General features: G+C 38.6%; 1 protein-coding gene across 1 annotated transcript in view; it reads right to left on the bottom strand.

Annotated features, from left to right (window-relative positions):
• ANKFY1 (ankyrin repeat and FYVE domain containing 1) overlaps positions 1 to 13,604 on the bottom strand; it is an 84,096-nt gene that overhangs the window by 60,898 nt on the left and 9,594 nt on the right. Inside the window, exon 2 of the mRNA XM_063457418.1 lies at positions 3,199 to 3,391. Within this exon, the coding sequence (XP_063313488.1) occupies positions 3,199 to 3,391 (193 nt within the window). The remainder of the gene's footprint in view (positions 1 to 3,198; positions 3,392 to 13,604) is intronic.

Here is a 13,604-nt window from a genome sequence, read left to right as displayed (position 1 = left end):
AATGTTGGCCTGAACAAGCAAGTGCTGCTGAGATTTTATTATATTTTTTTCTTACCTCCTCAGCACAATTTAACAGCACTTACTGGATTGAGGGGACATGGAACTATCACTAGAGAACTGACAGCTTGGCTTTGAAGAGGATTAATTAACACATTGTGCAATGCAAATGTGAAAGCCAAAGGGCTATGAAGTCAACAGGAGTCAAGAGCTGATGAAGGCACCGAGTTGGTGTATTTGTGTTGCCTGATCTTCACTTTAATAATTTATGTTTGCACACTTTGCAACATTTTACAAGGCTGGAAAGATGTAAGAAAAAACAAACAACAACAAAAAAAAAACCAACTGTTCAATAACGTATTATTAGAAACTAGAAAATGATAAACATGTAATATTATCATGTTGTGCTATATGGCCAGAAAGCCTGATTAATGTTAAGTATACAAAAAGCTCTCAACTAGCTTTTCCTGTACTCTAGGAAATGAGGAATCTGGTTTTCGGTCACATCCTGTGATAAAAACATGAATATTTCCAAAAGTGCATAACAGGAACTAACTGAAACAGCAAGCTATGCAAAGATAGTGGTAAGGACACAGAGAAACAGCATGCAATCAATTTTTTTTATAGCTGAAAACTGTTAAGGCTGAGCTGTAATTACTTTCCCTGCACTACTATACACAAGTGTTCTCAATGCTGCATTACTAGGACAGGATATATGCAACACACACATTAAAGGGTTACTCCAACCCTTTTTTTTTTTTTTTTTTTAATTATTATGATGTTTTTTTTTATTATTATTATTATTACCCCTTTTGGGTACTATTAATTAGGACCTTTAATCAGCCTATGTGCTCTCTGAGCTGGCAAGCAGAGGTGAGGGGGGATGGATGGAGAGGGAATGTAGAGAGGGAGAGAGAATGCAGAGGGAAGAACTGAGGGTAGGAAATTTAAAAGGAGGGGATAGGAAGGCTTAAGGGCTCAACTCTGGGAGGGAAGAGGGAAGGGTGTGAAGCAGAGAGAATAACACTTGATATGTCCGTTGCCAGTGTGGAATAGGCACTGACAATGGATATATGTTATGCAGAGAAATATTAAGCAGCCCGCCAAAGTCACGTGAGCCAGGGGTGTTATTTACCCTCGGAATACAAGTGCACATTTCTCTGTATGTGAAGCATTTAAAAACAGTTTACAATAAGCCCATGTATTTTAATAGTGCCACTACTGTTTTGTTTTTTTTATGACTTTTTAATTAAAAGTTAAGTTTTAGGGTGGTTGATTCCACTCTAATTTTGTCAGATTTGTAATTAGGGGTTATCCTCCATTTCTGTAGCAATCTCATTATGTTACACTTTGTATTCTCCTTTAGAACGCGTATTGTGGCAATTGCTTCACATGTGCAGTAAGCCACCAATGTTTCTCTAGGAGAAGCATTGGATTGGCTCTGATATGACCACTACTGATGATCTCCTGGGGTGTATTGAATATGTGGTATGGAGACGGTTAAAAATTTAAACTTTAAGGAATTGCCACTATGATCAAATAATTTTATAAGCAGAGATAAAGATGTTATCCAACTAAGCTTTACTCCAAACCTTTATCAACAGGCTCCTAGTAGGTTCCTACCACCATGACCACCTTAAAATCACTGAAATGTTCATGATGGCTGGACCAAGACTTGAAGATTGTGCAAATGTAACCCTTTTTTATTTACTTTTAAATGCAGGAGTGAACAGCTTGCCTCCCCTCTACTCTTCAATCCTTTAAGAAGTCCCTAAGAGTCCAAACCCCCAGACTAGCGTATGGACTTCCTTACTCTCTTAATTAGTCGGTCCATACTCCACTTCACTCTCACATTCCAATACTGCTGCTTCTCACTTGGTTGCTATCCTTCATGCTCCCCTTCCTCCTGTGTTTTTATACCCCTCCTCCACTTGATTGCAAGCTTGTTTGAGCAAAATCCACATCAACCTATTGTTCCTGTCAAAATGTGTAATAGTTTGTCTAATTTTCTATTTAAGACCCCTATATAATATCGCAAAGAGCTGCAAAATCTGTTGGTGTATAGTCAATGCCAATAATAATAATAATAATAATAATAATAATAATAATAATAATAATGATAATTAAATGGTTAACTGCAAAAGAGAGATTTTATTATAGGCAGTTTTAAAGTATAGGAGCATTTCATAAACAGTTACATATATTAAGGCCCAAGTAAAATCTAAATTTCTAATACTGAAACAGTTAAAATGTCAGAATATAACAAATGCACCTCGGAATATTTAGAAATAGATTGTGCAACCCTGTGAATTGAGGCATGAGATGTCCATTCTGAAAAGCCTTGGGGATTATAACTGAGAATGGAAGACAGCCTCTTGTTTTCTCAAAATGTGCTGCTAACCCTCCTTCCCCCCAGCTCGTGAACACTCCCTTCCTCCAACTCACAGAGTGATGCATCTGCAGGGAAGTGGGATGAACTTGTGAGGAATTTGATGTTACAACTTTGTTGTTCATGCTATGAACTTGGCCACAGAAAAGCAACTCTGTAAACCATTACAACTCTGACTTTTGTTGTCACTAATGGGTAACAACAATACAATTATAAATATTGGCAATCTTACATGCACAACAATTCAAATTACAGTGGCTGAAGTAAAAAGCCACAGGAATGAACAGTATACATTATGGTAAAATCAATACCCCATTGACTTGACTTAAAATAATTTTTATATTTCTGCTTTAGTTTAATCGGAATGGTAATGTTATAGAGCTCAGCCTGCTAGCTGCTCAGGCCAAACCAGAAGGCGGTGTACTGTAGTGGTTATGGCGCCTAGAGTGCCCCTTTAGTCAATGCTAAAACTTGAAAGAGGGAGTGTGCAGAGTTTAACATGAGATTGAACATACCTTAAAAGGCTAAACAGAAACATTACTAGAAGCAGGCAGTTTCTGGCTAAAAATAAAAATTTCAATAATAATGTATGAAATAAGGTAAGTTAGGTATAATTAAAGTGGCTCTGTCAGCACCACACCCTCTCCGTTTATTGTAACCAAGTATTTTGTTATCTTGAAAAAAAAATGTGTTTTCAGGCTACATTTCTAACTATTTGGTCCAATGCGGTTTCACTGTCCTTTTTCTACGCAAACACGCAAATTGTATTCAGTACAAAGCATAAAAACAAAAACAGAAAGAGGCTCACCTACCTGTACTGCTCCTGTTTAAAGAGCTGGGCCACGATTGCAAGAAGACGACTGATGAAAGAGTCACCCGAAACCTCCTTGTTGGCCTGAGCAGCTAGCAAAGTGCATCTCTTCTCAGTCTCTGCCAGTTTCTGCTGCATTTTCACATATTCCTGGCGAAGAAGAGCCAGATGTTTCTGCAACTTGCCCACTTCCTCTGTAACATAAAAGAAAATACATACCACATTTATATGGCGCCAACATATCAGCAGAACTTTACAAATATACAGTGTGTGTATGTATGTATGTATGTATGTATGTATGTATGTATATATATGTATATATATATATATTTATATTTGTGGTCTGTTAATATCGTATTGTGAAATACCTTGTGATTGGAATTAAGTCAGTGTGGTGTGCCAGAACCGACGTAGGGGCCTGTAAAAGGGTGCCCTCCCGAATGTATTGTCTAAGAGGGTGAAGTGGGTGGGGTGAACAGCGTGCGTATACGGCAAGATAGGAAGGGGGGAGTAGCATTATATAGGAACGCTAACTCCTCCCACAAATACAGGCCTTCGGCCTTAAACCTATATCAGTAACGGAAACACAAAATACTGTTGACAGATACAAGTTGTCCACGTTTCAATGATGTTACAATCTAGGAAGAATTGAGGGAAAGAAAAAAAAAAAGAGGAAGAAAAATGCTGACAGAATGTTTGTATGGATAAGAGGCCCATCATTGTGATGATGTGTCTAGTTACACTTGTAAATGTGGTGTGTGAGGAATCAGAGTGGAATTTTAGAATGTGATGTGGACTGTGTAGTTGTGTAAGGAGTGTTGAAATGAGAACTTTCCTAGGAAAATCATAAGCAGGGTTTTAAATAATTAGAGGTTTAAGGGATCTATTAAAGCAATGGAGGCAAGGCAACGTCAGATAGGTAAAATTATGACATTACATAAGAATGGTGTGGCCCTTGAGAAATCCTGTAGTTGATAGCAGGAAAAGAGATTGTCACATGAGAATGAAGTGATTGCGCAAAGGTGTAAATGTGACTTAAAGAGGAATCCATATGACTTGATAAAGGCTCTATAACAGCCAAAATGTTGCTGTACTTTGTTCCCTTATAAAGACTACCTTTGTGTGAAACACCTTGGTGTGCCTGGGTTCTCTCTCCTGTATTTTGAAGATCTGACTTCCCTTCCTGTAGCACCCTCGGACAGATACCCACAGCTCTGGAGATGTACACTCCCAGGATATTTTTTTTATTATGCAGGGAGACCCTTCAGAAGCCTGAAGCCCAAAAATCAATAGATTTAAAGAGCTGCATACATTGAAGTTTAGTGCTGCATACAGCTCACCAGTCAGTCCAGGCCACTAAAAATGCCTTCCCTATGTCAACTGGTGCAATTTTAGTGGGGTTAGCAGAGATTTAGTTATAAGTGGACGACTATTTACTTGTTTCACCAATCACCTTCAAAGATGAAAAAATAAGTATGAGAGGTAAACACAAGGGCATATGGTCAGATGGTGGTGCCAGCTCCACCAAGGGCTTGTACCCAGATAAGCTAATAAACTGAAAAATGAAAAATATCTATTAAGGGGATCTAAAGCTGGCAAGGAAAATGATTAGACAACAGTGGTGAAGTAATACCTACAAATTCCTAGTAGGTATGGTATATATATCGGAGGGAAAATAAGGAAAATGAAACTTCCTAATACAGTGGCAAGTGCCCTTAGTTAAACTAAATTAAATTAAATAGTTAACATCTGTCTTTATTGAATCCTTTAATAAATAACAAAGGGTCACTATACTAACTCCCCCATATGGCTAATGATGTAATGATGCAATTACCTTTAATCATATTGCCAAGGGCAGAGAAATTCCCTCCAGATCTATGGGTATAGGCAGAGAGTAAAAATCAGGAGTAAGGCTGTGATATAATGGGTCAATAAGGTGATATAGAGTTATATATATATCACAGACAAACGGCCACCCCTTCTCAGCTTGTATCCAGAGGTGCTGGACTACTAAGTGGGCTGTAATAGCTCAGAAAAATCTTTAAAGTAATCCTCTATACTAACCCCTAGTCTCCTGAAACACCTTCATGGGTGTTCTAAGCTGGAACTAAATCTAAGCGATTAAATCAGCTGCCTAATCTTCCATCACCATAGCTAGCTAGGAACAGCACAGTGCAAGATAAAGAGTGGGTCTAAGTACCCATTTCGTGCAATAAAGTGTCCCTGGTGAAACAGTGAAGTGACAAGAAAATAAACGAATTAACGCCGGACGCGTGTTTCAGTGTATGGGAACACCTTCATCAGGGGCTGAAAATTGCCGTCTGGAAAAGCCGGGACTTTTAAATGTCTAATAACCAATCGGATACGGGGTCCCCCTATCATAATAATCAGTGACGTATGGGAATAATCCCACGTAACTTGTAACGCGCCGTCCCACGTGACGGTGGGTGGAGACATGGGAGGGATTCCTCTAGTAACGTCATCTGATTGACAGCATGCCTGTCAGTGTTGGCCGTTTGCGGGATGATAAAAGTATGACGAACCCTTAGATTACTCCTTATATGAGGTTTATTAATGGATTCTAAACTGAGAATCATAGTGAACAATATAAGTGATGTTTTAGAGCACCAACATCTTAGCTTAGTTTCTCAACCCTGTATATTAGCAATCCAACCAGTGGTTACAAGTACAATACTCAGTCCGTGTGTATATGATGACTGTACTGGCTTTCTTAACACTGTTTATTATACATTTAATAGTAACTAGTTTACTTGTTAGAAATGCTTATAGGTAGTTAAGGTAACAATATGGTCACTTAAATTAAAGTTGCCTCCATACATTATGCACATATGTGTCCGATATTTGAACTAATTGCAAGTGTGGATTTTTGAATGATATACAATTTATAAAAGTAAAAACTTTTGTGTCAAGACAATTGATTTCTTATTAGAATAATCCATGCTGTGGCCCCTTCAGGTGTGTACCCATGATGTATAACTTTAGGTACATTGCTGAAGTTATGGACCTATCTGAACTCTGTGCAATTAGAAAATAGTAAGGACAATCTCCTAGATTTAGGGGCTCCTTTTAATTGTACATTGTTTATGGAGTACTCCATAATTAAGGCTCTTGAGTAACTATATCCTCAGTCATCCTGTTTTATTGTACATTACGATGGGAATAAGTATGGTTATTAAAAAGAAATATTTACATATGCTCTGTGTATCTAACGTTTGCTAAGTGTGAGGTAATTATTTACAGTGCATACCACTATTTACAAGTTGTCAATATTTACATCTAGAGATCATGTAATGAATGGAGAATAGGTAAAACCTTCATTCAATCCATTTGGGGACAGAGTTTGTAGGCGGTAGATCCAATAGAACTCCCTCTTCCTAATGCGTTGGTCCCAGTTACCCTTCCTTTGGTCCTGTCTTATAAGTTCTATACCTTGGAACTTCAAAACAGTGGGGTCGCCCTGATGTATGTTACCCCAAATGGATTGAATGAAGGTTTTACCTATTCTCCATTCATTACATGATCACTAGATGTAAATATTGACAACTTGTCTCTCTCTGCCTATACCCATAGATCTGGAGGGAATTTCTCTGCCCATGGCAATATGATTAAAGGTAATTGCACTACCATCATTACATTATTAGCCATTATGGGGGAGTTAGTATAGTGATCCTTTGTTATTTAGTAAAGGATTCAATAAAGACAGATGTTAACTATTTAATTTAGTTTAACTAAGGGCACTAGACACTGTATTAGGAAGTTTCATTTTCCTTATTTTCCCTCCGATATATATACCATACCTACTAGGAATTTGTAGGTATTACTTCACCACTGTTGTCTAATCATTTTCCTTGCCAGCTTTAGATCTCCTTAATAGGAGATTTTTTTCATTTTTCAGTTTATAAGCAGAGATTTAACCTAATTGCAGCAACAAGCATTTGAATGCCTATTTAAAGTGCTGCATGCACCACTCAATTTAAACACTGCATACAGATCATCTGTCAGTCTGGGGGCACTAAAAATTGTCCCAACTGGCAGAGGGGAGCCACAGATATTGATGGATACCTGGGACTCCCTGGTGTGAGCAGGGATTTATCCCTGTTCACATCAAAATCTTAGGACATGCAAATAAGTCATAATAGTGTTGAAGCTCAGTTTAGCAGTGTTACATAGTTGTGATATCAAAGTGCAACTATATAGGCACGAGGTGTTGCCTTGCCATGAACAAATTAAAGCAACACTTGGTTAATTAATGCAATTATGTACATAGGAATATGCACAGAACTGACAAGAGCCAGCCTGGAACAAGATAATGACGAGGCAGGAGGTGGAGTAACGTGTCTGGCAACAGATAGCTTAATACTGCACATACAGACTCCATGCACAATGACCACTACAAATCACTAATGGGATCATGGTGCTTGGAGTAACCTTTTATCTGCAGCCTCTTAATAGTGATGCGGCAGTGCACACAGTTTATAAATCTGACAGTTCCTTCCACCTGCACTTTGTGTGGGACTCAGATATCTAATATAATATCTCCACAGAGAATTAAACCGCTAGTGACAGATATAAACTCACTCATAAATCTGTCCTTTCCAAACTACCTGTCCGCACAGTGTGCAAATGCAAGGAACAGATTTCAAATTTAACTTTGTGTAAGATGTAAGAATTAGGACACACTCTTCACACCTGAAGCACTTCAGGTGAAGGTCATAAGGGGTTTGGAGTCTCCCTTTAACCCTTTGTGGTACCTGGTTTCTGATATGCGATATCCCAACCCTGGTAGTAGGCTGAATGTGGGGCTCTCTACACTGGACAGCCAGCCTACCATCAGTACAAAATCTAGCCACCACCTGATTGTCCATTGTTCCTACTGCTACCCCTACCCCTTATAATGTTTTTTTTGTTTTTTTTTAATACTAAAAATATATTTAAATTACCACCCTCACACAGCTGGCTCTTATAGAGACAATATAGTGACCCCAACCACTACAGCTTAATGTACTTGTTCTGGTGTCCATAGCTTGGCCCTGCAGCCCGAGCAGTGTAAACACTGCCTTTTCAGATAAAAGGCAGTGTTTAGATCATGGTAACCCGTGGCAACGCTCTGCAGCCACGGGGCTCGTGAGATTTGCCATGGGAGCTGAAGGGAGCTGCTGGGAAAGTAAGTAACAGCTTGCTGCGGGCCCTCTAGGACAAGCCCGGCAGTCCTGGTATGTATTATCGGCAATATCGGTATCTCTATTGGTCGATACCGATATTGCCGAAAATACAGAATATCGGTAAAACCGATAATCGGTCTATCCCTAATTCTGTGTGTTGTGTTTCAGAGGGAGAAGTAGAATATTTTTGGGGTACAATTGCTCTGGAAAGGAATTTGAAAGGACTGATTGCATTTTTGGATAGGCTGCATTTTAATTGTAGGCTTAGGAAGTAATGTAGCTTTGTAAGCATGCTGGGCCACAAGTCTGGATTAATTAAGCATTTTTGGTGTATATATCATGCCCTTCTATGCCATTTATGAGTAAATCACTTTATTTATGCAGCCCTAGTCACATTTTCCTGCATGTGGCTCACACAGTTGTCCTAAACACATCCTGTAAAGAGTCATCTAATGTTTAAATTTCCTTTATTACAAATTCTGTTCAATTTAGAATTACTTATCTCTTGCTCCGTTAATAGCTTGCTCGACCCTGCAAGAGCTTCCTGTTTGTGATTTAAGTTCAATTTACAGAGCAGAAGATAACTTGTAGAGTAAGTTACATCTGATTAAAAATAAAACCATTTTTATTCAGGCTGTGTCAATCACAGTCAGGGGAGGTGAGTCTACAGCTGCATAAGCAGAAACAAAAGTGATTTAACTCCTAAATTACAGTGATTTGAGCAGTGAAACGTCAGAGGCATGATCTATACACAGAAACGGCTTCATTAGGCTAAGGTCTCTTTGGTGTCTATCGTATCACTTTAAGGTAAGTAGATGTCTCTGCTTTTTCCTCGGCCACCAATACACAAGCAGACATGTCACAGACAAGGTCCTCCAGGTGACAGTAAAACTTTAAACAACTAGTGATTACTCTTCTTGATACGTTTTGCAGATAATAGAAACATATACAATTTGTATATTCACCAAAACAATAAAATATTATGAATAAAACTGAATGAGTTAATTAAATATAAATAATGCATTTGTAACACAATTAACTTTTTTAGTATACAGGCTATTATTGTAAGTTAAATACATCTGTAATTAAAATAAAACTTCAATAATAGCTGTCATGCCAAAAGCATGAGTTCTTGTTTGATGTGTGTTTATATATGTTAAGAGTTGTTTTTTTTTGTAAACCTTGGGATGACATTTATTGTGGTCTTTGATCTTGCACCAGGCCTAGACCATAAAACATCTAGATAGCCATCACCAGAGCTGGACACAAGGAATTTCATAGAGTGGGCAATAGACTGCCAGACCAACCCCCTCTGATCCCCCCCAGGGGTCTGCCCACTGAGAAACAACTAGTTTAGATATATAATGAGGGTGCTGGACTATCCAGGGAGTTCAGTTATTCACTTTTCTTTTGTCAGTAACTTCTAGGAGATCAATACCATCTTAGACTCCCACAAGAATTCTATATGGGGTAAATATATGTAAGGAATGTGTTTTCTCCTATTTTATTTTATGTACTGTTTTGCAATTTGTTATCTGTATGTCATTTATTTCTTTATTTTGTACTCAGCACTGTGAATCTTTTATTGTCAGATTAAATATTTACTTAATCAGCTTGTGTCTCTGTTCCATAAGAGCTTCACTCTCCAGAGGAAAGCAGGTAACACGTTACCAAAAAGGGTTAATTATATGTGTTTGATCAGTAAAAGTAGAACTGTGATTCTATAATTCTCTTGTGTGTGACGTAACCGAAGACGACGGGTTTAAAAGTCTTGGTGGTGGCAGTAAAGTGTGTACTAGGGGGTTAGTGTAGAAGGTATTGCAGGGGTTAATTGCCTTAAAAATTCAGCTAATTATTACCAAAAGCATAACATTTTTGTTGGTAACCAGAGTGTTCCTTTAAATTATAACTAATTTTCCTTTTAAGTTTATGGATACCTAGCAACGTAACATTTGCCAGGGGAGGGGGGATTTGATCTGACAACTAAAATTTAGCTACTAGAGATAATGTGCTTGAATAAAAGTTGTGTTAACATGCCAGCATTCAATAAAAGATACATTCGTGGATTCTTGACCATTCTTGGCTTAACTCACGGGGGATACATTTACACACAATATTTCAATTGTCATTTTTTAAACAAGCTGCCCAAGATCTACACACCCGGTTGATATTTTAAAGGAACACTATAGGGTCAGGGACACAAATATGTATTGCTGACCCTATAGTGTTTAATCCACCATTTAGGTGGCTTTCTTCCCTTCGAAAATGTTAAAATTTACTTTATGTCCAGCGCCGTGCGGGTTTGCAGATGCTGTCCCCGCCCTTGATGACATCAGAATTTCAGATGTTTTGCCAATCCAATGCTTTTCCTATAGGGAAAACATTGGGGGTTAACCGATTATCGGTTTTACCGATATTGTCGGCCGATATTCGGCAATATCGGTATCGGCCAATATAGATACCGATATTGCCGATAATACATACCAGGACCGCCGGGCTCATTACAAGCCCGGCGGTACTGGAGGGGCCGGCAGCAAGCAGTTACTTACCTCCCAACAGCTCCCATGTCAAATCTCGCGAGTCCCGCGGCCGCAGAGCGTTGCCACTGGTTACCATGGCGACGCTCCACACGGCACGCAGACCGTGAGAGTTAGACTGGGGAGCTGAAGGTAGCTGCTGGGAGGTTAAGTAAGTGCTTGCTGCCGGCCCCCCCACTGCTCAGTACACAGTACACGCCACTGGACCACCAGGGACTGTCATATCCCCCCTTCCTGGCCAGGTAACAAGCAGGGAGGGGGGACAAAAATAAAAACAAACATATACATATTAAAATAAAAAAATTAAAAAAACACACTGCAGATAAAAAAAAAATCAAACATAAATATTAAAAATACAATTAAAATAAAAAATGCCTCCCCTCCTGCTCATTTACACAAATTACATCCCTTCACAAACACACACACACACACACACACACTGCATTCATTATATATACACACACACACTGCAATTATTATATACACACACAGCATTCATTATATACACACACACACACACTTTACAAACACACGCACACTGCATTCACTATATACACACTGCATTCATTTACGCACACTGCATTCATTTACACACACTACATTCACTACACACACACACTACATTCACTATACACACACACTACATTCACTATACACACACACTACACAAACACACCCTGCATTCACTATATATACACACACACACACACTACACAAACACTCACTGCATTCACTATACACACTACACAAACACACCCTGCATTCATCATTATATACACACTACACAAACAAACAGCTCCCCTGTCTAAACACACTGCATCCACTACATGTGGCATGTATATTTTGTGCATTTACCTTTAGAAATAGTTTATTTTTTCAAAATGGTAAATGTACAGAATATCGGCAAGTTATCGGCTATCGGCCTGAAAGTTCACAGATCGTTATCGGTATTGGCTTTAAAAAAAACAATATCGGTCGATCCCTAGAAAGCACTGGATTGGTTTAAAATGGCAAGGAGGTGGAATGGGGTGGAGCCAAATGCTGTTTTAGCCAATCAGCACCCACTCACTGAATTAATGTATCTCTAGGAGGAAAGTTCAGTGTCTCCATGCAGAGCATGGAGACGCTGAAGTGGCCACTTGGAGGTGTCCCTGGGGGGGCAATGTAAATACTGCCTTTTCTCTGGAAAGGCAGTGTTTGCATGAAAATGCTTCAAGGCAATGATTATACTTACCAGAACAACTACATTAAGCTGTAGTTGTTCTGGGGACTCTAGAGTTCATTTAAGTACTTGCAATTATGTTTACAAATAACTAAACCATTTTTGAAATTGTGCCCATTGCATTTAAGTGCGATTTTTGTATTTAGAGTCCTATAACATGCACAAAATGGAAAATGGTTTTCATACTTGAACAATGATGCTGTAACATTTACCAAAATAGAATGTCAACACATTAGCTATTAATCAGCTTTGGACTTTGGTTACATTATTACAGTGCAGTATAGAAAATATCACATGTTGCTGCATGTAGTTTATTATGTGCAAGAAAAACAGGATACCAAAATAGATAGCAATTTATTGACTATAGTTTCAGTAGATTTACGTATGGTATAGTCACATAATGCAATAGTGTAACAAGTGACAGTGTTCATATGAAAAAGCAGAATGTTTATATTAATCAACAGAGCATGAAAATGCAAATGCAATGATAAAAACAATAAGAGACTACATCCTATACTCATTGATATTTAGGAGCAAAACAGAATGGACAATCTAGGGCAGTGTTTCTAACCATTTTTGGACCAAGGAACATCTACTAGTTACCTTTATGAATGGCTTTTAAATGTGACATTTTTAGTCTTGTAGAGAAGAATCCAAAAGAAGTATTGGGCCACCACACCACCTTAAGTGAAAAGCACTCCAATTTTAGTGAGGTTTCACAGACAGAAGCAATGTTTCAGACTCGGTGTATGTCTTTCAAATGTTTTAGGAGACATTAAACCCATACATACTGTTAGAGAGATAAGCACGTAGGTGGTATATACATGTCAGAGGTGTTTCCATTAAAATAAAGCAGTCCTCACATACACAGACCGCTACACACTCCCACACAACTTTGTGCAAATTTAATATACCCCCATTCCCTGTAGCATGGCCAGGGTCTCAATGGAGGCTGCTAGTCTGCACGGTGTGCTCCAGTCGCTCACTGAAGAACTGGCACACCAAGTCAGAGAACTTTGCTAATGATGCTGCCAGAAGCACAGAGCGCAATCAAATGCTGTTCTCATGTTATCCAGCCTCTTCAGCCACAGCAAATAAGGGTCTGATACAGACCAGGTTGCCAACAGTCCAAAACATAGATGTATACCCAGGTCTAGGACATACCTTTCTATTCGAGGGTGGGTGGCCCCATGCAACATTAAAGTATTTGGGGGCTGGATATGGCCCGGGTCTTTAAGACTACTGTTCAAAAGTGTACGCACATTAGTATTCAAAATAAGAATATAATGAATTTTTGTCACAGGAATCACCATCATGTGAAGTTTAGTTGTCAAATTATTGTTGCTAAACTACAATTGCCATGCAACTTGAAATATTATTGAAACCAAGAATAAAAAGGGCTACTCAAGATGTTCAAACAGCTACTAGATGCATACTTGCAAAAACAGAATATTCAAGGATATAA

Source organism: Pelobates fuscus, chromosome 1 (assembly GCF_036172605.1).
Source record: "Pelobates fuscus isolate aPelFus1 chromosome 1, aPelFus1.pri, whole genome shotgun sequence".
In the NCBI taxonomy this organism is placed as follows: domain Eukaryota; kingdom Metazoa; phylum Chordata; class Amphibia; order Anura; family Pelobatidae; genus Pelobates; species Pelobates fuscus.
Note: the sequence above shows the minus strand (reverse complement) of the source record. Positions and strands in the feature narration are given on the sequence as shown.